Raw genomic sequence first — 24,555 nt, 5'->3', positions numbered from 1 at the left:
GAGCCAGTTCACACAGGGTTTTGTAAACAGACCCCAGGTTATTCTAAGGTCACAGAGCCACAGAAGTCATTGAAGGTTTTCTGAGGTAAGGTTTGCGGGCCAGATCTCACATCCTAAGATTTGCATTTTATAAATCTTTTCCTTGGGGCGTGGTTAAGCGTCATGCTCTTGATTTCAGCTGAGGTCATGATCTTGAGGTTCGTGAGATCGAGCCCCACATCTGGCTCCATGCACTGTCAGCTGCTTCTCATTCTCTCTCTGTCTCTCTGTCTCTCTGTCTCTCTCTTTGCCCCTCCCCCTCGCACTTGCTCTCTTTCAAATAAGTAAATTTTTAAAAAAGAGAAAGCTTTTCCTCAGATAAATTCATTATAGACTGATTTTTATTACTTTGTTTACTTTCCAATCACACACTTCTTACCCATTTCTGTTGTTTGTTGTTAAGGTCATTGGACAGATATTTGCATGATGATAAGACTATTGTAACTAATTACAGAGTGCTATTCAGTTTACAAAGCACTTTATCATATGCACTCTCACAGAAGGTGGTATAGGCGGAGATTTCCTGGCATCACCATTCTTCCACCTCCTGTCCGTGGAAGATACTGATAATCGATCATGGCACAAGGTCCTGATGGTTTCAGACACATCCTCAGAACTTGCAACACAAACCTCCAGGCAAACAGTGCTATCTACTTTAGTTGTCACTTGATGAAAAGTTCAATTTGCCATCCTAGAATGGTATAAAGCACACACATTAATGGAATCATACAGATGTGGTTGAAATTCGTGATTTCCCACCTTAATGTTGGATTTAAGTTACTTGACATCTCTGAGCCTCAGTTTCCTCATTTACAAATCAGAAATAAAAACATGTTACTCAGAGCTACTATTCATCGAAAGGCAGCAAACAATGAAATTGTATCATCTGTGCATTTACCTGTGTAAATTCAGTGATCACGCTCTGAAAGGAAAGAGTAAGAGAGAAATCAGTAACAATTTCACTTTATGTGTCTGCACCACGGAGCAAACATGGGACATAGCACCTCCACAGAACCATCAATTAATCTGTTTATTGCATGTCTCATAGAATGAGCATCTCACTGCACTGAGAGTGGTTCTGATGTCTGAAGGAACATATTTTCCCAAAACACAGGCCTTAGATGCAGGCCAACAATGTCATATGTTATTTAACTGAAGTAACAACAGTCTATCCCAAATCTAGAGGAAACACTGACTGGGAGGGCCTCTCTAGGGATAAAATGGGCATATCCCTAATGGATACATATGGCAAAAAAAAAAAAAATCTTCCAAATTCCACTTCCAATGAGGTTGAAAAGGTCACAATGGATGACCATTTCCCCTGTATTAACGGGGGGGGGGGGGGGGGGGGGGGGGGGGAGAAATGAGTGAAGTAAAAATATTTTTACAGATATCACAAAGTAGTCTGCAGAAAGTACATTCTGGAGAAGGGGAACAAGACTTTATAGATGAGAAGAGATTAGTGGCTACTGGGGGCATTTGCCATGGGGGCAGGCAAATGATGGGGCCTGCCACCAGTCAGAGGGCTTTGCTTGGCCAAGAAGAAACCAGTGATACTTTAAACATCCCTATGGGCTAAAGCAACAGACAAGAATACATGAACATTCAGAACACAGAGCCAATCCTCCTTTTGGGTTAAATGTGTGGCAGTGCAGAAGGCTGGGGCCTGAACTGAAAGACAGTTCCATCATTTCCCAAAGTTTGGGGCCTAAGTCCTAATAGAAGGGGAAGCCTGTAAGACACATAGATCATATCTTGCCCTCAAGGCATTTGAACCCCAGGTGAACTTGTTATATTGTCATTTATAATAAAAAATACATGTTTGGTCTTCATCCTGTTTCTGGAAGAGAGCTCTTAAAATCCTTGAAATTTCCTAAGTAATGATAGTGATAAAGGAATCTTGTTTGTTTGTTCTTGCTTTTTTTGTTGTTGTTAATGGGGTAACTTTTAGAAAGTACCTAAGAATTGTGGCTGGTTGCCAGTGCAGTGGACAGGGTAATTACAGGTTAGAACTTTCAGTCCCACTCTCCCACCCTCTACAACCCGTACTCCCAACTTCTGGGAATCAAGAGGGGCTGGAGATTGAATCAATTGCCAATGGCCAATCATGTCCGTGTAATGAAACTTATATAAAAATCCAAAATGAAGGGGTTCTGAGAATTTCCAGGCTGGTGAAGATGTGGAGATTTGGGGATGGCAGCACACCTAGAGAGAGCATAGGAGCTCCACACCCCTTTCAACATAGCTTGCCCTGTGCATCTCTTCCTTTTGGCTGTTCCTGAGTTCTTTTTTTTTTTTTTTTTTAATGTTTATTTATTTTTGAGAGAGACAGAGACAGGATACGATGGGTTAGGGGCAGAGAGAGAGGGAGACACAGAATCTGAAGCAGGCTCCAGGCTCTGAGCTGTCAGCACACAGCCCGACGCGGGGCTCGAACTTACGAGCTGTGAGATCATGACCTGAGCCGAAGTCGGACGCTTAACCCCTTGAGCCACCCACTCACCCTTGAGTTCTATCCTTTTATAATAATCCAGTGATCTAGTAGGTAAAATGTTTCTCTGGGTTCTGTGAGCCGCTCTAGCAAATTAATTGAACCCAAGAAAGGGGGTTGTGGGAACCTCTGATATAGTCAGTTTGTCAGAAGTATGGTAACCTGTACTTGGGACTGGGTCTGATGTCCAAGGAGGGAATCATTGGAGCCCCCCAGTCTGTAGTTGGTTGGTCAGAGGCACTGGTAATAACCTGGGCTTATGATTGGCATCTGAAGGGGGTAGGGCAGTCTTGTAGGACTGAGCCCTCAACCTGTGGAATCTGGGTAAATAGTGTCAAAATTAAGTTGAATTGTAGGACACTACAGCTGGTGTCCAGGGGTTACATGGGAATCTCCCCCACACACATTAGAATTGGGATCTTGTTGGGGCGCCTAGGTGGCTCAGTTGTTTGAGTGTCCAACGTTAGCTCAGGTCATGATCTCACGCCTTGTGGTTCGCAGCCCTGCATCAGGCTCTGTGCTGACATCTCAGAGCCTGGAGCCTGCTTTGGATTCTGTGTCTCCCTCTCTGCCCCTCTCCTGCTCGCACTCTGTCTCTCTCTTAAAAAGAAATAAACATTAAAAATTTTTAAAAAGAAAAAAAAAGAATCGGGATCTTGTAGCTCTTAAGCAGGGGAGCAACATGGGATTTGGGTTTTTGGAAGCCACAGTAATGAAATGTGTCACAGTTCTCAACCATTTTCTAGCACGTAAGTTGGAAATTCATGTGCATAATATACTATGGGCTATCACACTGATCAGCATAGTTGATAATGACATAGAGTACAGGAAACCATGAGTTGCAAAACATTAAGTAAAAGCAACAAAGATTGGTGATTGATTGGGCCTAGCTAGATGAGTACTCTTGGTTTCAGTATCGGATACCTGGGGGAGTCCTGCCAGTGATGGGAATGAGGAGCATGGATAAAGGGCAGGTTTATTTTGGGGGAAGGAAGGGTATAGATGCAGATAATTTTGAGCATGTTGAGTTGGAAGTGCCTGTGAGATACGCCCCAAGCAATTGCATCTAGAAAGTACATAGTTTGTATGACCTGGAAGTCAGGAGATCAGGAATGAAGATGTAAATTTGGGAATCATCAGCTTTGAGATGGAAAAAAGATGAGCTCACTCGGGAAGCATGAGAAGCCAAGCTAGGTTCCAGGGTTCAAAGGGAAAGGAATGAACAGGAGTAAGAGCTCAACTTCCCGGCAGGAAGCTTGTACTGAAGCAGGTATTTCATAGCCTTCCTTTGAAGCCATTGTGCATCAGACCCAAAACAACCTCTAGTCTTGTCTCCTGCCTTTCCCTCTCTGCATTGTCAAGCTTCTCGCCATTTGTTCACTTAGCTCACCAGACATCGTGTCTGTGCCCGGCCCTCATCCAACTGCTCGTTCATACAGCAAATTTACTGAGAAGCCACCCTGTGCCAGGAGCTATGTTAGGTCCTGCCCATACTGCAGTGACCAAAACATCCCTGCCTCAAAATGTTTACATTCTAGCCAAGGAGACATGCACACACACATAATTAAAAAGACATACAGGGGAGAGATAAATGCTATGAAGAAAAAGTAAGCAAGCTAAGAGCATATAGTGATGGAGCTGTCCTATTTTAATGAAGACATAAGTCATCTCTAGAAGTCACATTTGAGATCTGAATGAAGTGCAAAAGTTCTGGGTGAAGAAAGGGGGGCTAGAACAGAATGGTGAAATGAGGTAACAAGAAGCTAAATCATATATGTTTTTATAAGCCTAAGTAAGGAGTCTGGCTTTCACTCCTGTGTGACAGGGGATAACCGTGGAGAGTTTTGAGTACAGGAAGGACATGATCTGACTTAGGTTTTGACATGATCGCTCTGGCTGCTGTGTCCACAATTAACTACTAGGGGCAAGAAGAGAGGTAGAGGGATGTTTTAGGAGGCTATTACAATAATGCTGGGCAGGGTAAGTGGGGTTTGTTGTGCTAAGAGTAGGGATGGAAATGGCGAGAAGTGATCAGGGTATATTTTATAGGTGGAATGGACAGGATTTGCAGTGAGAACAGATGTGGGGGGGTGAGAGAGAAGTCAAGGATGACTCCAAGGATGAGCAGGTGAATTAATGATACCAGTTACCTCAGCGGTAAATAATGAGCAAAGGTTAACTTTAGAGGGAAAATCGGGAGTATTGCTTTGGATACACAAAGTTAATTAGATGCTGATTAGACACCCAACTAGAGAGGTTGAGAAGACTATGGCTTATATGAATCCAGAGTTCACAGAACCGGTCAAAGCTGCAGACAAATGCTTGGGATTGGTCTGTGTACACTGGTATTGAAAGCCATGAGTCTAGATGAGACCATCTGAAAGTACTGGACAGAGTCCCAGCTCCAGCAGCTGCGAAAGAGAGAACGGGGGGGGGGGGGGGGGGGGGGGGAGGGAGGGATAGTTGGCTAATGGATGCTGTAATGGGGCCTCGAGAGCTTCAAAAGGGGCATAATAGTCTCAAAGGGGAAAGGACCCGGTCATAGAGGGGCTCGCCAGCAGCTTGGAGGCGGATGGGCAACTTTCCAGGCTGAGGTATCCGCATTAGCAAAGACACAGGAGTTAGGACTAGATACGACGGGTCTGGAAATGGCGGAGGCCGCAGGTGAGGTTAAGAGCGCCGCGCGCACTTCCACTCCAGCCCACGGCGTCCGAGAGCCACGAGGTACTCCGTCTCTCCCTGAGTCGCCTCTCCGCCCGCGCGGACACGGCAGCCCTGGACTTCGCCAAGCGGCGCTGTCAGGACCACCGAGGCCGCACGCCGCGGAGGGCTGAGCCGCTCGAAACCGGCCGACTCTCGCGAGAGCGCGGCCTCGCCAGCCCAGCATGCCCCGCGCCGCCGCCGCTGCCGCCGCCGCCGCCGCCGCGCCGCGGCTTGAGGGCGGGAGGCTGGGGGAGGGTAGCGGAGCCGGCGCCGCCGCCATGTTGGGTCTGAGGCGGCTGCTGTAGGCGCCGACGGAGCGAGCGGACTTGAGGAGCGGCGACAGCGACGTGGGATCTGCCTCTCTGCGAGCGGCCGGGAGCGGCGGCGGCGGCGGCGCCATGAGCGGGGGCACCCCTTACATCGGCAGCAAGATCAGCCTTATCTCCAAGGCGGAGATCCGCTACGAGGGCATCCTCTACACCATCGACACCGAGAACTCCACCGTAGCTCTCGCCAAAGGTACGCCGGGGCGGGCCTCGGGGTGGGGTGCTGCGCCCGGCTCTCGGCCCGCGGCCTCCTCGTTCCCTCCCTGCCCCCTCCGTCGTCCTCCCGGAGGCCGCTCCCTTCCCTCCCTCCGGGCCCCGGCGTCTCGGGCTGGGCCGCGGCCTCCCCGGGCTTCCCGGCTCCCACCCCGAAGGTCCGCGCCTTCAATCCGGGAACTACAGGACGGTGAGCGGGGCGGGCGGGGCGGCCCTGAAGTCCGAGAACGGGCCGGAGAACACGGAGAGACGTGTCTTCCAACTCCGAAATTCGGTGGTTCTGTCGTCTTACCGCAAAACAAAGCCTAAGTATTCAAAGAATTTTTCCGCCTAGCTTGAGTTTAGTGCTGATTTGGTGAATCTAAGGCACCTATTTTCTCACGTTCTTAATTTCAATTCGTTACGGTATTCATCAGGTGAACTGTAAGTCATGTGCAAAACTTTGGGTTTGCTCAGCGACGCAGACGGTCTCGAAGTGCCATCGGTACCATCCAGCAGATCGCATCCCACTTGTCTCATACGTGGTATTTACCTGTTAAACCGGAATCCTTCTCCAAGGCTGTTGTGCAACCACCTCTTTAAAGCTGCTTGCTGTTGTCGCATCGACCCTGTTTCTGGAAAGCCGGTGCGGAGTACCCTTAATCGGAGTGGTCATTGGGCGCTGACCGATCGTCGGGCAGCCTCCCTGGGCCGGCGGATTCTGGGTGTTGAGGATAGTGCCCTACCCGTAGTAGAGTATGTAATTAAGGGTCGCACAGGCTGAGTGGGTTTTCTCTCCGTTCACACGTCCTGTGCCTTCGCTCCGCCAGAAGACCAGGAAGAAAATAAACTTTAGCTCATTCTCTAGAAAGAAATCTCGCCAAGTTAAGAATACTTAGGAGAGGGTAGCAAGATAACCAAGGTAGCTTTCCCAGCACATCTGGTAGTGTTACAGAATGAATACCGTGGTAGAGACAGAGGGCCAAGGGCTAGGAAGAAATTATCTAGATCTGTAAAAAGAAAAGAAAAGAAAATTAACGTATAACTTACAGGAGAGTCGTTTCACAATATCAAGCAAACGTTTTAGTGACATTTTTTGTGTCCTTTTTAATAACACTTAAGTTGGGACAAATTTTATTACCTGAGTAAGAGGTCTTAAATTTTTTTATCTTAGGTTCCTTGCCACCCCGCTCTCCCCCCATGGATATTTAGCTGTATATTGTGTTAGTTTTTATGGCTTTATGAAATTATGAAAAAGGCTTCCTAAAGTTCTTGATGACAGCCACATACAGTACTTTTCATTAAGGGCGTTTAATAATTTTTTATTTAAGGTGTGTTGCCAGCCTAGTGACTTATTGTTGAATTGGCTTTATTCTTCACAGTGAAAAAAAATATGTACATATGTAAGATTTCAAAAAGTCTTTTAAAAATCTTTGAATATGTTCTTTTATGCAGGAAAACTAAAAAATCTTTATTTTGTTAATGACCAACATTTTAAAAAACTTTTATTTTCAACAGCTTCTAGAGTCCATAAACTAAAATTTTATTATTCTGTAATAATTCATATGCCAGTTTGTTCCTTGTATCAGTCATGACTTCATAAATAGTACAACAGTGAAAAGATTTTTTTAATCATTGAGTTTATATCTGTACTTATGGCTTTGATAATCTCACGACACAAAATATATGCTTTTTCTTAAGCAGTAGGAGTTATTTAATGTGTGACAGGTTTGGGAAGTTAATTGTGTTTGTAAAAACTGAAGTTATCAAATTTTGGTAGCTTATTCTACTTAGCAGTATCTAATCTAGAACTACTATATAGCTGTCTAGTCAACCCTGGGCACTTAATTCAAATTTTAAAATTAGAAGTGGGGTGTTTGGTCTTCAGATTTTACAATTTACATGCCTTGTGAGTAATTTGATATCTGATATTCCACTTCCACCTTTTTGAAAATTTGGTTGAAGAATGGCAGTCTAACAGATAAAAGCCTAAAGTTTATTTATGGAGTTTAGAATACAATATTTTTTGGATTTAGAGATCCCTTATCTTTGTAAACTATCAATTGAGTTAATCTCTTCAAGTGACATTCTTAGAATTCTCTTTTGGATGTTAATTTGTCCCCCTCTGGGAAGAGTTTTTTCCCCTTTTTTATTGTGAAATAACCACACATTTGAAAAGATGCATGCATAAAAATGAAATATTTTTAAACAAACCTCCATGTAACTACCACCCAGGGCAAGAAAGACATTGCAGAATCTCAGAAGCTTCCCACCCCCTGCATCTTCCCATTATCACTACTACACTCTTAAGCTAGATAGAAACATTATTCTCACATTTGTAGATTTATCACTTAAGTTTACATCCCTAAGTAATAGTGTTTATGTTTGTCCTTTTTTGAACTTTATATAAATGGAACCATCTTGTATATTTTTGATTTTGGCTTTTGTTGTGGCATAGTATTCCATCATGAGTATAACACAGCTTTATTCTGCATTTGTTTTTGATATTCTACAGTTAATGTTTATTAAATTGTTTACAGTTTTTTGCTATTATGAACAATGCCTTTATAAATATTTGTGTTTAAGTACACTGATGGCCTGTGTACCTTTCTTGAGGGTATATACTTGAATTGGAGGATCATGGGGAAAGTTCGTCTTTATTAGGAAATGCCAAGCAGTTTCCAAAGTGGTTGTTTACTAGTTTAGATTTCAGTTACTAGTATATGAGAATTGTAGTTCCACATCCCTTACTAACAGTAATACTTAGTATCAGATATTTTAATTCTCTCCAATCTGGTGGGTGTGATTGTACCTGGCTTTAATCTTCCTGATTGCTAATGAGGTGAGCACTTTTTCATATCTTACTCATTTGGATTTCATCTTTCATGAAATGCCTTTGAAATCTTGTGCCCATTTTACTACTGAAATGCATATCTCTTTCTAGAGTTCAGCATTTTGAGTATGAATCCTTTGCTGGGAATATCTGTTGTAAACCTCTTTCTCCATTTAATGGTTTCTTTTGGTGAACAGAAGTTCATTTTAACGTAGACATGTTTATCACTTTTATTTATGGCTAGTGTTTTTCTTTTTTTTTTTTTTTTTTTTTTAAGGAATTTTTCCCTACCCCAAGGTCATGGAGGTACTTTGATTACTTTGACAAAACTTTTTGTTTCACTTTTCACTTAAATTTAGCAAGAGGTTCACCTGGTTTATATGGTCCAGATTAAAATTTATGTCTCTTACTTGGATGTTACTTATAATTTAAATTCATGTGGAATTATACAATGCTCTTTAAAATTTTGGATTCGTTATGTTTCATGTGGTATATAATTAGGGTGACCGTATGGCTTGTTTTGCCCTGGTGGAAGGTCCTTGTTTGTGCCTGTTGTTCTAGCATGATTATTAAAGTATCCCTTTATTTTCTTGAAAATGTTCCAGTTTGGGTAATAAATTGTATGGTCACACTAAATATAATCAAAAGCCCAATCCCAGAGATCATAACTAAGTGAGTGATGTCCTTTATTTTCTACTAGAAATTTCACAGATTAGCTCTAGTTCCGTGAAGGTAAAATAGAAGTAAGTTTGATGGGCTTTGATACACAGGATCTTCTGTATGAATGTCAAGAAGTCATAAAGGCAACCTTGATGTCAGTTTCCTAAGTATGCTAATAGATCATCTGTCTGTAGTTTGTCTCTTGGAGTCTTTGTCACATCTCTGAGTTTTTCTTCCTAACACTGATTATGATCTGCACATAATCTGCTTTGCTTTATTTGCATGTGTTTATTGTCACCTTCCCTCCCCACCATAGTCTGAGCTCCTGGAAGAACGGATGTTTATTTAATGAATAAGTGAAAATGATTTAGCATTTTTGTTTATTAATCTCGTAGAAGTTTCTTGGGGTATCTCCAAATAATGCTTTCCATGTTCACAATTGTATATCTCCCTAAACTTACAATGCCTAAGATATGTTGTCACCCCCCCCCCCCAACAGTGAGAGATTTTGGAGAATAAGGATACAAGAGGATTAAAAAAATCTTATAACAAAATTGACATTGTTAGGAAGACAGAGTTTTACCTTATGACTCAAGCTCAATTATAATTTTCATTTAAAATTTAAGGGAAGAATTAGTTCAAGATGTTGGAGGGAATTACAAAGTGGTGGCATGTTTTCAATTTACCGTATATTCACACCTGTGTCTTGTGAACATGATGCTCAAGCACATACTAGATCCTGCATGCCAAGAGATTGCCCACAGAATGGAAGTTTCGTGAATGCAGGATTTTTGTCTCCTTCACTGCTGTATCCTCAGTGCCTAGAACAGTGCCTGGCACATAGCACGCCCTTGGTAAATGTTTGAATAAATGAAAGGATACTTGTAGTTACTGAAGGTTTCTAATTATGGGAATTTCAAAGTTGGAGAAAGTACACATTTACTATAAGCATCATATATGTAGACTTTTACACTAATAAAATGGGCTAAAATAAGTAAAGTTCTTTTTTGTTTATTTTTGAGAGGGAGTGCGGAGGAGGGTTAGAGAGAGGGGGAGGGAAAGAGTCCCAGATAGGCTCCAGCGCAGATTGCTTAGCGAGCTTGATCCCTGGAACTGTGAGATCAAGACCCCAGCTGAAATCAAGAGTTGGACATTTAACCGACTAAGCCACCCAGGTGCCCCTAAAAAGAGCAAAATTCTTATCTAACATATTAAGTCAGCCATACCTGGATAATACACTACTCTAATGAAAACCAGGTTGCTGCTGCATTAGGAAAAGAGACTTTGTAAAGAAGAATGATTATAAGCCAGCTGCTTTTATTGATTAAAAAAATTTTTTTTAATGTTTATTTATTTTTGAGAGAGAGAAAGAGAGAGACAGTGCGAGCAGGGGAGGGGCAGGGAGAGAGGGAGACACAGAATCCGAAGCAGGCTCCAGGCTCTGAGCTGTTAGCACAGAGCCCCACCTGGGACTCGAACTCAGGAAGGGCAAGATCATGGCCTAAGCCAAAGTCAGATGCTTAACCAACTGAGCCACTTAGGCGCCCCAAGCTAGCTGCTTTTAAAATGATTTGTCCTTAAAATCAGGGCTTTGGTAGAGGGAATATAAAAGTTGGTAATGAATTATTTCCTTAAATCATCTGCTAAGTCTTGCCCATTGGTGTATCTTACCCACTTCTTGATTGTTAATTAGCGATGTACTCATAGACTCGAGTGAGCAAGTAGGAGAGCTTTGTATGATGGATGAAATACTTGTAAAGTACTTTATTGATTTCTTCCATTCTCACTTGAGTTGGGGACCTAAATCTAGCAGTTCACAAAATCACTACTTAGAATGTCAAAGATCTAGTAACACTTAAAGCAGTAGTTTCTTTTGGTTCCTCTGTTTAGTGAGGTTGCCAGAACTGGGAGCCTTGGAAACAGTTTATTGTTGCTGTACAGTCCACAGAAATATTTAGTAATTTTGGGAGTCTGAAGTCAGATGCCAGAAACCAACTGCACTTTCCAGCAGAGTGAGATAAGCTGTGGCCTTCTGAATCAGAAGTAGAGAAAACAGCAGAAAGCCCCCCCTCCTCCGAAATAATAATAATAGTAGTAGTAGAAAGACGGAAGTAGGAAGAATAAAGAAATATTATCTGTTCTTGACACATAGCAAGAGTTTTTATAATAATAAACTCAGTGCCAAAGTAATAATAGCAGTAACTGCAGATGGTTTAGCTTCAATTTATTACTCCGTGGTAGAAGATGCCCTCTACAGGAACAGTTTACCTTTTACTTTCTCTACGATACTTTACTTAGCTGTATTAAAAGCTAGGTATCACTGAGGTAAGTTTTTTAATGAATAAAGTGTGAGTTCATTTGTAAAATATTTTATTCACAGGGATCTTATTCTAGTTTTGTGAGGTGTTTGTTTCTGGAAGAAAATGTGACCCAAAAGGCCAGTTGGAATGCTTAGGAGCTCTTTCACCTTGGACAAGTTATTGAACCCTTAGCTTTTAACTTCTGCATCTTTTAAATATAGATAATAATGCCCATCTTTCAGTCATTCTGAAAATTAAATGAGATGATGTCAAACGTAACTAGTTTATTGTAGGTGCTTAATAGAGAGTAACTATCTCCTTGTTACTTCCAGCTACCATCTCCATCTGTGTCTCTCTAGTACCTGAACTCCATTAGTCATTCGGACCTGCTGTATTCTATAGTCTGTTGATCTTACTACCTTTCACTGTCCCACATCCCCCTCATGACTTTACTTCTTTATCCTGTTTAAATTCCATGAGCAGTTGTTACAATCAGTACTTAGTATAAACTCTAACCGCCCCCCCCCCCCCGCCCTTCTGCTTTCTTGCACAAGCTTAGAGAAACCACCGTCCAGATTATATTAACACAGACATGGTGACCACTTTCACTCTAAATCTTCATTCACTAACCTCATCAGTCATGGTTATTTCCCAGCAGTCTTAATGCATTTCCATAGTCTATTTGTTCCATTTTTCCTAATGACTCTTTTATTCCTTGTTTTCCTCCAACCTCCAACACCTCCTTCCCATCTTCACTTTCAGCCTGTGAGCCTTGCTTCCTATTTAATTGAGGAAAGAATAGCAAATAGAAATTTTTGATTAACTTATCCCACATGTACCCAGTTCCTCACATCTGTGCTCCACACCTCTACCATTTCTCTGGTCAGTGTAGATAAAGTGTTCTTTCTTCTCTGTCAGACCACCCTTCCCCTTGTGCAGATTTCATCTCCTCTTGATTTGAAGGTATTTCTTTTAGTGATTCTGTACTCTCTCTTCTGTGTATTCAGTTTTTCCTTCTCTACCAGATCTTTCCTGTCTAAGAGATATGATGCTATTTCACCCATCTTAAAAACAGCAACAAGAAAACACTACTACTCTTAACTGTTTCCTCTTTTCTATCACCCCATTTCTGTCCTTTCCTTTCCACCAAAACCCCTTGGAATTGTCTACATCACTTATCCGTTAATTTTTGAACCCATTTTATTTAGGTTTTTTATTTGATGACAAACTTATCAAGGTCCCCAAAAACTTCCATGTTGCTGAATCTAGTGGTTGGTGCTTATCCTCAGTCTATTTGACCCATCACCAATATATGGCATAGTTGGTCTGTTCTCCTTGAACAGTTGGTCTGTTCTTCACTTGACTTATCCTGGTTTTCTCTCATACCTCATGGGTTGCATCTCAGTCTCTTTTGTTGATTCTTCTACAAATCTCCATATGTTGGCCAGCTCCAGGGTCTCATTCTCTCTTGTTTCTGTGTGTATGTGTCTTTCACTCTTTATTTATTTTTTTAATGTTTAGTTATTTTTGAGAGAGAGCACAAGCTGGTAAGGGGCAAGGAGCAGGGGGACAGAGGATCCGAAGTGGGTTCTGCACTGACATCAGTGTGTCCAGTGCGGGGCTTGAACTCACGAACTGCAAGATCATGACCTGAGCCAAAGTCCAAAGCTCAACCAACTGAGCCTCCCAAGCTCCCCTGTTTCTGTCTTTTAAAAATTTACTTTATTTTACCATCTGCACTTTTCTCTTGATAATCTCCTGCAATACCTACCTTTGAATACTCTCTGTATATTACTGACTCCTATCTCCAGCCTGGACCTCTTTGAACTCCTGATGTATATACCACCTGCCTCCCTAACACTGCCACCTGGAGGGATATCTAGTAGGGATCTTGCATACCTATTTCTCATTCAGCCTTCTCCATCTATTTGAATGACAATTCATTCTTTGAGTTGGTAAGACCAAAAACCTTTGAGTCATCCTTAATTGCTCTTTTCTCGCACACCTCATATGCGTTTTGGATCCTATCACCTCTATTTTAAAAATATATCCAAAATTTGACCTCTTACTGCCTCTACTGCTCTACTTTGGTTTATTATCTTTCACTAGATTATTCAGAGACACTCAGGGGTTCCTATTTCAGTGTCAGCCTCTTATTTGATTCTCTTTTCACCCTCAGTACTGTTTGAGTGTATCTTTACCATTAAAACAACATGGAATGTGTGGGTAGCAAGTTTTTTTAGTGAGCCTATGTTTTTCTTAATCACTTGACTGTATGATTCTAAATTTAGAATCTTTTTCTGTAGAACTTTGAGGGTATGGGTTTGTTGTGTTCTAACATTCTGATTACTGATGTCAGTCTGATTCTCAGTCACTTTTCTCTCTGGAAGCTTTTATTCTTAAGAGTTGAGAAATGTTACCACACTGATTCCTGAATGGTTTCTCTGTAGACCTTACAAATCTAAAGACTCAAAGTCTCTTTAACCTAATAAATTCTGTGTCTATCTCAGATTAGACAGTCTTGTTTCTGTTCCTCCCTTCCTCATCCATGTTTTGTTTTGTTCTGTTTGTTTTTTGTTTTGTTTTAATTCCTTTTGGATGCAATATTGTGTGTGTGCGCGTGTATTTGCTCTTATATTTTCATATCTCTGTCTCTTGGTTTGATAGTTTGGGAGATTAAGATATAAAACTAACTATAACGAAGAATGCACAACTGAAAGCAGCTTACAGGGTGAAGATTAAATTTAGACTGCAAATTGGACAAGCTTTTGCTTTTACTTCCTGCTGATAAATCCTAAAACTATGTGAGAGGGACTTTTTTGTTGTTTTAGGCATAAACCCATAAAGGACAAGGTAGATTTGGAAAGGAGACAACAGCAACAGTCTGAAAAGCAAATGGGTGAATTTAAATGACTTAGAAGAATTGAGAAAGCTGCAACCTAAGTAGACAGTAGGTAAAGCCTGATTTACACCCAAACTCCTAAAAGGCTCAGCAATTGACCATCACCAGGTGCAGGGAAACTAGAAGGCTATGAAGTAATTAGGAGTGAAGATGGAGTTAAAAACTAGAAGAGTAACTCATAATTTGTTTCAGCAGTGGTCAGATTTCCAAATCCCCTTTTGCATTTCACACAACCTGGATAGGTACTCTTCTCCAACCCTGGTACTCTCTGGAGAGGGTAAAATAGAGGTTCTGGGGAAACCCAGGCACAGTTGGGAACATAGGTACCTACTACCACCACACTAAGAACAGTTTGGAGCAAATGGGGCATAGAAGAAGCTTGCATATGCCTGGCGTATTTATTCATTCATTCATTCATTCATTCATTCATTTATGAGAGACAGAGAGGGAACAAGTGCAGGGGAGAGGGGCAGAGGAAGAGAGAGAGAGAGAGAGAGAGAATGAATCTTAAGCAGGCTCCGTGCTCAGAGCAGAGCTCAACACGGGGTTCAATCCCACGACCCTGGGATCATGACCTGACCCAAAATCAAGACTCAGACGCTCAATCGACTGAGCCACCCAGGCACCCCTGGTGCTTATTATTTCATTCAGGAGAATTACTGAGTGCTTACTAGATAGTATGCTAGGTGCTAGGAAACAAAAGAGAGCTTACAGACAAGATTCTTGAGAACACAGTGTCTTAAGGTGCAGCCTGACAGATAATCACAGTTAGCCACAGGAAGAGGATATCTGGGAGGAAGTAAGTGTCTGGTTCCAAGCCACAGGGAGTTTGCAGTCTACCAGGGAAGCAAACACAAAAGCAACTAGAGTCTAAAACTTTCATCCTGACTTATAACACCTTGCAGCTCACTAAGGGTAGGATTATACTAGAGGTCATTCAGGTCCTCAACTCAGTCAAGTTCCTTCAGATTTGGGGCCTTTTCACAAGCTTCCCTTGAATTGGAATTCTCTTTCCCTACTCCCCTTATATGGCTATTGTTGAAGAAATGAACAACGCACCAGATTAAGAAGTCACAGTGGAAAGAAAAGAACTAACAGCTCTGGAAGCTTAAGTGACAGCGAAGATGTGTCAAATAACAGGCTCAGGCACTCTCCCCTCCCCTTTTATTTTGCTTCCACTGCTAAATTTATCTTAATATATTCAGTTTGTCATCTGAATGACAGGCTAACAAGTCTGAATTTTGTTGGTAGATTGTAGGGAGCCATTGAGAGTTTTTTCACCAGTAAAGTGGCATGTCCGAGTCCAGCTTTAGGAAGCTTATGCTGCAACTCTGTGCAAAGATTGATGGGGGGTGAGAGGAGAGGCTGATAGTAGTGAAGTCAGTTGGAGTATTTTTAAGAGTTTGGAAAAGAGGAAATACAGACCTAAACTAGTTAAAATAGAGAACGAGGAACAGATACATGAGAAATGAGGAGAATGGCGTGGCTTTTCAAAAGTTGACTGGGCAAGGAACAGGGAGGAATTAAGTGATAGTACATATAGTGGTTCCTGTCAACAAATTAGGAGTGGATCAGGAGGGAATCAGGTATATCCTTCTAGATTCTGCTTGAGTGTCATCACCCCGCAAAGCCTTCCCTAATTCCCATAAGTCAGGAAATGTTAGATGTACCTTCTGTGTTCTCTTTTTGTCTTTTATTTTCTTGTGCTTATTGAGCCTTTCTTATTATATTTCACTACTAGACCTCAGCATCTTGTCCCCCTTATGTCCCTCGTACATAGCAAATTAACTATTAACTCTTTGTTGGTCGCATGAAGGGTTATTATCTGAAAATTTTCCTTCGTTGGAAAACATGTAGTTGAACAGCTTGATATTTAATAGGAAAAGACAGTGTGATAAATGAAGACACTATTAAAGATATTTTATTCTCTCAGATTAATGAGTATAACTCAATTTTCTTTTGCCATCCTGTGCCTGATAGAAATGTTTCAGAGTCTCCTATTTACAGTTTCAAAAAGGTCCTCGTAAATGCGTTTAGCGTTATTACTGTTGTCTTGTTATTGCTTCACCATCTAAATTTTTTAATTGCTTTTTGGTTTTACCATTCTCTCTGCATCCACTCTCCCCAAATTCTTATTCTCACAAGTCATTCTTCCCTTACGCTTAGTCTGAAATTATGTTTGAGGAAAGATGCATCTGAGTAAATCTGCATATATTAGTAATTTGAGGGAAAGAGTCTTGCATAAGAAGTGAAGTTGCAAATGAGAGGAGCTAGTTAACTGAGCAAGGTCTCAAATCTGTAATTGTGGGAGATGACTTTAGGTTAAAGGAAATGTAAGGGTCTTTCTTCCCCCCAAGTGTGCAAGCAAGAGGGAAGAAAATCAGTGAAGATGATGAAATGTATTGATGAAAAGGACAAGTTTTTTTACTTTAGCAGTTCTTTATTTATTTAAAATTTCTTTTTTCAAAAGTCTTTTATTTTGAGAGAGGGAGAGAGAGAGAAGCCCAAGCAGGCTCCACGCTGTCAGTGCGGAGGAGCCTGATGTGGGACTTGAACTCAGGAACTGCGAGATCATGACCTGAGCCGAAACCCAGAGTCAGATGCTTAATCAGCTGAGCCACCCAAAGTACCCCTATTTTTTTCTTAAGTTTATGTATTTTGAGAGAGAGGGAGAAAGGGAGATAGAATCCCAAGAAGGCTCCACACTGCTACTGTGGAGCCCGATGAGGGGCTCAAACTCACAAGCCGTGAGACCATGACCTGAGCTGAAATCGAGTCGGGCACTTAACCAACTGAGCCATACAGGCTCCCCATCCTTTAGAGGTAAAGTAGTAAGGAGTTGGTTCTAAGAATGTTTGAAAGGTGAGGGGAAAGTCATCTGGGTTGTGAACTCTGGAGGTGGAGGTGGGTTTTTTTTTGTCTTCGGATCACCAGTGATTGGCATGTGGTAAGTGCTGAGGAGATTTGGAATATTGCAGACAAAGATTGGTAGTAAAGTCTATTAGGGCTGACATGTCTATAGCTGCATATACATACAGGAGAGAGATGATAGAGGCCAGAGACTGATGTTTTCACTCAGTGTAGTAATACTTCCTGACACAAAGTAGTGTGGGCGAGAATGAAGAAGGGGCCAAAGTGCAGATATGTGGAAAGTGAAGCTTTGTGGAGGCAGTTTGTGATGTGATTCACAAACAGGCCTGTGTCCCTCCCAAATAAAAAATGAAGAGCATGGGGTGCCTGGGTGGCGCAGTCGGTTAAGCGTCCGACTTCAGCCAGGTCACGATCTCGCGGTCCGTGAGTTCGAGCCCCGCGTCGGGCTCTGGGCTGACGGCTCGGAGCCTGGAGCCTGTTTCCGATTCTGTGTCTCCCTCTCTCTCTGCCCCTCCCCCGTTCATGCTCTGTCTCTCTCTGTCCCAAAAATAAAAAATAAAAAAACGTTGAAAAAAAAAATTAAAAAAAAAAAAATGAAGAGCATGTTTTCAGTGTTTGTACAAGGATACTACATTGTAGAAGAGATGGCTTCTCTTCTACACTACTCTTTGAGTATTGTAAATAATTAAACCATATATAACAGGTAATAAGTATTCAGTATTTCATATGCTTTTGACAAGAGTTAGTGTATGATACTGGATGTACAACAAGAACTGTACTTCTGGATAAATATCAGAGGAGAAAAATACCAAGTGCAACTTTTCACTTTTTTTCCCTTGGTTCGATGCTTTTCCATATATGCTGTTTTTTAAATAATGCTGTTTTTCTGTTTTCCCATCCTATTGATTTCTAATTGTCATTTCTTTTTGATGTAGTCATCCAGTAATTTTGGAAATTGCTTACTTAATAGCTTTTTCCACTGTGGAATTTATTCAGGAAGTATTCAGATGTCAGCAGTATGTAAGGCACTGCATTGGATACTGGGGGAGTTGCAAAGATTACTTTAATACAGATTTTTCTGAAGATCTTTCAATTCTAGGAAGGGGGAGCTATAGACAGGGGTAGAATGCACTGTCATTTTTAGAGGGAGAATTTGTTACTTCCACCTGGAAATACTACGGATAGAGTTGTATCACTTTGGCTGGGCCAGGTGCCCAGATATTTGGTCACATATTCTGGATGTTTCTGTGAAGATGTTTTTTTGATGATATTAATTTTTAGATCGGTAGACTTTAAGTAAAGCAGATTACCTTCCATGATGTGAGTGGGCCTCATCCAATCATATGAAGGCCTTAATAGAACAAAGAGTGACTTCCCCTGAGCAAGAAGGAATTTTACCACCAGACCACTTTTGGACTTCAGATTGTGGCTCTTCCCTCAATTTCAGCCTGCCAACCTACTCTGAAGATTTTGGATTTTCACATGAACCAGTTCCTTAATGTAAATAAATGTGTGTGTGCACGCACACACACAAACACATCCTGTTGGTTCTGTTTCTCTGAGAAACCTGATGAATACAAGTAGTATATAAGCTGAAATTTAGGATGGGTTGAATGTGGGGAGAAGCTGTGGTAGAGTACAGAACTGCTCTGTGCATTGAGAATAATGAGCTTGGTTGGAACTTAAGATTCTGTAAGTGGGTTGGGACCAGATCTTCAACTGATACTTGACTACAGTTTTAACTTTGAGACTACATCAGAAATCTTATTCTAGACTTCCATTTGAACTTAGTCTTAGATTTCTAACTTAACTTGAATAATTCAGTCTTTTGTTTATTGCTCTCACATTTTGGTATTCAACAGACTTGTGTTTCTTCCTTATCAAATTGGTATTAGAGCCTAATTTATAATTTTTAGTTTGTATCCAAAGGTGAAGTCTTTGGAAAATACTAATGGTGTCATTTTGTGCATATTGACTATATTTAACTATGTATATGTTTATCAAGCTTTGGTATTTTATAATAGAGATATTGTATTGGGAAGTCGGTCACTATAGCTCTTCCCTCTATGCATGTACTATAACTGTATGTAGAGGTATTAATATACTGGTAACTAGATTTGACATTAGTGTGATGTTTGAACTTGATCTATTAGAAATAGAGATTTTTTTTTTTTTTAGGTAAGTGATTTTGACAGAACCTTGACGCTATTTATGTTTTTTGTTTTAATGTTTGCTTATTTTTGAGAGAGAGAGAGTGCAGACAAGTCAGGGAGAGGCAGAGAGGACAGATACAGAGGATCCAAAGTGGGCTCCGTGCTGACAGTAGTGAGCTCAATGAGGGGCTCAAACTCAAAAACCATGAGATCATGACGTGAGTCAAAATTGGACACTCAACCAACTGAGCCACCTGGTCACTTCTATTATTTTTCTTTTTAAGACAATCATGGGACACATATTTCTTTCTTTCTTTCTTTCTTTTTTAATGTTTATTTATTTTTGACAGAGAGAGAGGCAGAGCATGAGCCGGGGGAGGGGCAGAGAGAGAGAGGGAGACACAGAATCCGAAGCAGGCTCCAGGCTCCAAGCCGTCAGCACAGAGCCCGACACGGGGCTCGAACTCACAGACTGCAAGATCATGACCTGAGCCAAAGTCAGACGCTCAACCGACTGAGCCACCCAGGCTCCCCGACACATATTTCTGAATAAATCATTTGTAGCCAGAAATAGGGAATTGATTACATTCTTTTTTTTTTTTTTTAAGTTATTTATTTATTTTGAGAGAGAGAATCCCGAGCAAGCTCTGCACTGACAGTAGATGCAGGGCTCTGATGAACTGTGAGATCATGACTTGAGCCGAAATAGTTGGACACTTAACCAACTGAGCCACCCAGGCACCCCTACTCCTGTATTCTCTTAATAGTTTTATAGTTTTGGTTTATATTGTTGACTCACTAAAAGAAAAACTGCTTTTCCTCTACTTACCAGTTTACTCAGTAGTTCTGGCTACTACCACATGTGTCAAGTCAAGTCATCAACCAATTTTCCCAACTCCCTAGACACCAACTGGGTATCCTACAATTTAATTCGTTTTCTGACACTGTCTGAAGTTGATGTCAGAACCCACAGGTTAAGGGCTCAGTCCTACAAGATGACCCATCCCGCCTACTTCACATGCCAGTCTCCAGTCACAACTTGTGAACTGTATTTCTAACCACCTGACTATAATTTGGGGGTTCCCATGACCCCCTCCTTGGTTTGGTCATTTGATAGAATAGCTTACAAAACTCAGGAAATCAGCTTACTTATTAGATTATTGGTTTATTATAACGGAATACAACTCAGGAACATCCAGATAGAACAGATATATAGGGCAAGATATGTGGGAAGGAATACAGAGATCCTGTGTTTTTTCCAGGTGAGTCGATCTCCCAGCACCTCCACGTGTTCACCAACCCAGAAGCTCTCTAAACCCCATAGTTCAGGGATTTTTTTGGACATTTCATCACGTGGGCATGGTTATCAACTCAGTCTCCAGCCCTTTCTCCTCCCCAGAGGATGGGCTTTCTGGTGACCAGCCCCTTTTCTGAAGCTGTCCAGGAGCCCACCAAGAGTCTCTTCATTAGAACAAAAGATGCTCTTATTGCCCAGGAAATTCCAAGAGATTTGGGAGCTCTGTATTAGGAACCAAATATTAGAACAAAAGATGATCGGTGTGCCTTGCTGGTTCAGTCGGAAGAGCGTGAGACTCTTGATCTTGGAGTTGTGAGTTCAAGCGCCATGTTGGGTATAGAGATTACTTAAGAGTAAATCTTTAAAAAAAAAAAAAAAAAGATTCTCTTAGTACCTTTATCTCTTAGGAGATGCAAAGGTTTTAGGAGTTATGGCCGGGAGCTGCGGACAGAGACCAAATATATATTGTTTATTATATTACAGCATCATACCTGCTTTGAGTTAAATTTTGTTTTGGAATAAGATGGAGTTCTAGTCTCATTCTTTTGTAGATGGTCATTGTTGTCCCAAAACCATTGTTTGAAGAGACCATACTTTTCCCCATTGGATATCCTTGGACCCTTATCTAAAATCAATTGGCCAGAGATGTTTGGGCTTATTTCTGGACTCTGTTCCATTCCATAAATCTATATGTCTCCCCTTATAGGTCTACCACGTTGTTTTGACTACTGTAACTTAGTAAGTTTTGAAATTGGGAAGTATGAGTCTTCCAACCTTTTCAGGCTATTCAGATTCCCTCAAAGTTTCCTATCAATTTGAAGTTTGGCTTTACCTTTTTTGCAGGGTGGGGGAATTGCGTTTTCAATAGGGATTGCACTGAATCTTAGCTCACTCTGGGGAGCACTGTAATCTTAATACTTAAGTCTTCCAGGCCATGAACATGGGCTGACTTTCCATTTATTCAGCTGCTTTTTAATTTATTTCAGCAATGTTTTGTAGTTGTCAGTGTACAAGTCTTTTACCTCCTTTGTTAAACTTATTCTTAGGTGCTTTATTCATTTGGATGGTACTGTAAGTGAGATTGGTTTTTTTTTGTTTTGTTTTTACTTTTTAAAAAAAATTTTTAATGTTTATTTATCTTTGAGAGAGAGAGAGCCAGAGTGCACCCAGGGGAGGGGCGGAGAGAGAGGGAGACACAGAATCCGAAGCAATCTCCAGGCTCCGAGCTGTCAACAGAACCTGATACAGGGCTTGAATTCACCGCAAGATCATGACCTGAGCTGAAATCAGATGCTCAACCAACTGAGCCACTCAGGCACCCCCAGATTTTTGTATTTTGATATTGTACCTGTAATTTTGCTTAATTCATTTATTAACACTAGTGTTTAGTTTTTTAATGGATTCTGTATATGTAGAATTCCCATATGGAATCATATCATCTGCAAGAAAAGAGTTACTTCTTCTCCAGTTTGGATGCCTTTTATTTCTTTTTCTTGCTAATTGTACTGTCTGGAACTTCTAGTACATTGAATAGCAGTGGTGAAAGTGGACATCTTTGTCTTGTTTCTGATCTTAAGGGAAAGTTTTCAGTCTTTTACCAGTAAATATGATGTTAGCGCTTGGTTTTTCATATATGCCATTTATCCTGTTGGGGAAATAACTTCTATTCCTTGTTTGCTAAGTGTTTTTATCATGAAAAGGTGTTAAATTTTATCACATGTGGTTTTGTTTTGGTTTGGTTTTTTTGCATATATTGAAATGATCGTGTGGGGTATTTTTCCCCTTTGATTTATTAATGTGTATTACATTGGATTTTTTTAAGTTTATTTACTTTGAAAGAGAGAGAGAGAGAGAGCATCTGTGCGAGCAGGGAGAGGGAGAGAGAGAATCCCAAGCAGGCTCCATGCTGACGGTGTGGAGCCCAACATGGGGCTGGATCCCTCAAACCGTGAGATTGTGACCTGAGCGGAAATCAAGAGTTGGACACTTAAACTGAGTCACCCAAGCGCCCCGGATTTTTTGTTGTTGTTGTTCAACTACCCATACCTTCTTAGAATAAAATCCCCATTGGTTGTGATATATAATCCTCTTAATATACTTTTGGATTCTCTTTACTGTTATCTTGTTGAGGACTTATATATGTGTATTCATAAGAGATACTGGTCTTTAGTTTTCTTATGGTATCTTTGTCTGACTTTAGTATTACTTGAGTAACATTGGCCTCAAAGAGTCTATTAGAAAGTGTTCCCTTTTCTCTTTTTTGAAGGAGTTTGAGTAGGATTGGTGTTGTTTCTTCTTTAAATGTTTGGTAAAATTCACCAGTGAAACCATCTGGTCTAATTCTTTGGAGGTTTTTGATTACTGGTCCAGTCTCTTTGCTTGTTATATAGTTCTGTTAAGATTTTCTGTTCCTTCCTGAGTCAGTTTTGGTAATTTGCTATTTCTGGAGATTTTTCTATTTCATCCAGATTTTCTAGTTAGTTGGCATACAATTGTAGTTTTTTCTTATAAGCCTTTTAAGTTCCATAAGGTTGGTAGCAGTGTCCTTGCTTTCCTTTTTGATTTTAGTTATTTGCATCTTCTCACCTTTTTCCGTTAGTCATTCTAGCTAAAATCTTGTTAATTTTGTTGGTCTTCTCCAAGAACCTACTTTTGGTTTTGTTAGTTCTATTTTTCTGTTCTGTGTTTTTAATCTCAGCTCTAATCTCTCTTATTTCCTTCTTTCTGCTGGATTTGGGTTTTGTTTGCTCTTATTCTAGATTTTTAAGATGTAAAATTGATACGAGATTTTTTTAAATGTGATTATAGCTATAAATTTCCCTTTTGAGTTCATTCTTTATATCCCATAATTTTGGCATATTGTTTTTTCTTTTTCATTTGTCTCAATTTTTCTTAATTTCCTTAGTGATTTCTTTGACTCATTGGTTGTTTAAGAGTGTATTATTTGATTTCCAGGTACTTGTGACCTTTCCAGTTTTCTTTTTATTATTGTTTCCAGCTTTATTCCTCTGTGGTCAGAGAAGATATTTTGTAAATCTCGATTTTTTTCAATCTATTGAGAGTTGAATTTGACCTAACATGTGGTCTTTCCTGAAGAATGTTCCATGTGCAATTGAGAATAATGTATATTCTGCTGTTGGTGGTGGGGGGTAGGGGCATAATCTGTTGCTTTTAAATACTTTAAAGACACTATGGGGGAAGTGCTTTTGGCCCTTGAGGGTGGAAACAGTGGTCTCTCAATGAATTGCCAGGTAGTTTCAAATCATACAACCCCAATTTTTGTAGGATATGCTTCCTGTTGTCCCTCTATCACTAGCAAAGCTGCATCAGGAACATGAGCCGCCATCCCCATAGCTGCCTTTTGTGGAGTTGGGAGTTTATGAATGGTACAGCCAGCCACTACACAAAATGCTAAAATTTACCTCAAGTTAACAGCCTCTTTCTTCATCAGGTACTCCCACAGATGCTACAAGTCTATGAGTGGACGTCACAGTTCCAAAATGGTTTATTCAGACGTTACGTGCCAACTAAATAGTTGTTTCGGTGTAAGGACTGAATCCTGGATCTTCCTACTTTGCCATCTTTCATTATGGCAGTTGCATCTGTGTTTTAATTTTAGGTAGTTGTAATCTCTTGAAAATTACAGTTTTATAATCTGCCTATATAAGATGTTTAATGTTACTATATATTTACCTGATTTTTTAATGCTACAAATAATATACCTATCTATTTTGAAAAAAATAATGATCAGAGTTGTAGAATTCTAAGAAATTGCATTCAACAAATCA

The 24,555-nt window shown here is 40.7% G+C and overlaps 1 protein-coding gene and 1 long non-coding RNA gene across 5 annotated transcripts in view; one reads left to right on the top strand and one right to left on the bottom strand.

Moving 5' to 3' along the window:
- Nucleotides 1-381: 381 nt before the first annotated feature.
- LOC122233993 lies at nucleotides 382-6,277 on the bottom strand. Its single transcript, XR_006211676.1, has 3 exons — nucleotides 5,924-6,277; nucleotides 938-961; nucleotides 382-730 (listed from the first exon to the last, which is right to left on the bottom strand). It is a non-coding gene; the product is annotated as an uncharacterized LOC122233993 (long non-coding RNA).
- Nucleotides 5,451-24,555, top strand: part of LSM14A (LSM14A mRNA processing body assembly factor) — a 51,411-nt gene continuing 32,306 nt past the window's right edge. For 3 of the 4 annotated variants that reach the window (XM_042968072.1, XM_042968069.1, XM_042968070.1), the window contains exon 1: nucleotides 5,452-5,752. In XM_042968072.1, coding sequence (XP_042824006.1) covers nucleotides 5,632-5,752 — 121 coding nt within the window. In that variant the 5' untranslated portion in view covers nucleotides 5,452-5,631. Of the gene's footprint in view, nucleotides 5,753-24,555 lie in introns of all 4 variants that reach the window. The other variant, XM_042968073.1, reaches the window with a different exon arrangement.

This window comes from Panthera tigris, chromosome E2, assembly GCF_018350195.1.
Source record: "Panthera tigris isolate Pti1 chromosome E2, P.tigris_Pti1_mat1.1, whole genome shotgun sequence".
Lineage (NCBI taxonomy): Eukaryota > Metazoa > Chordata > Mammalia > Carnivora > Felidae > Panthera > Panthera tigris.
This window is presented reverse-complemented; position numbering and strand designations above follow the sequence as displayed.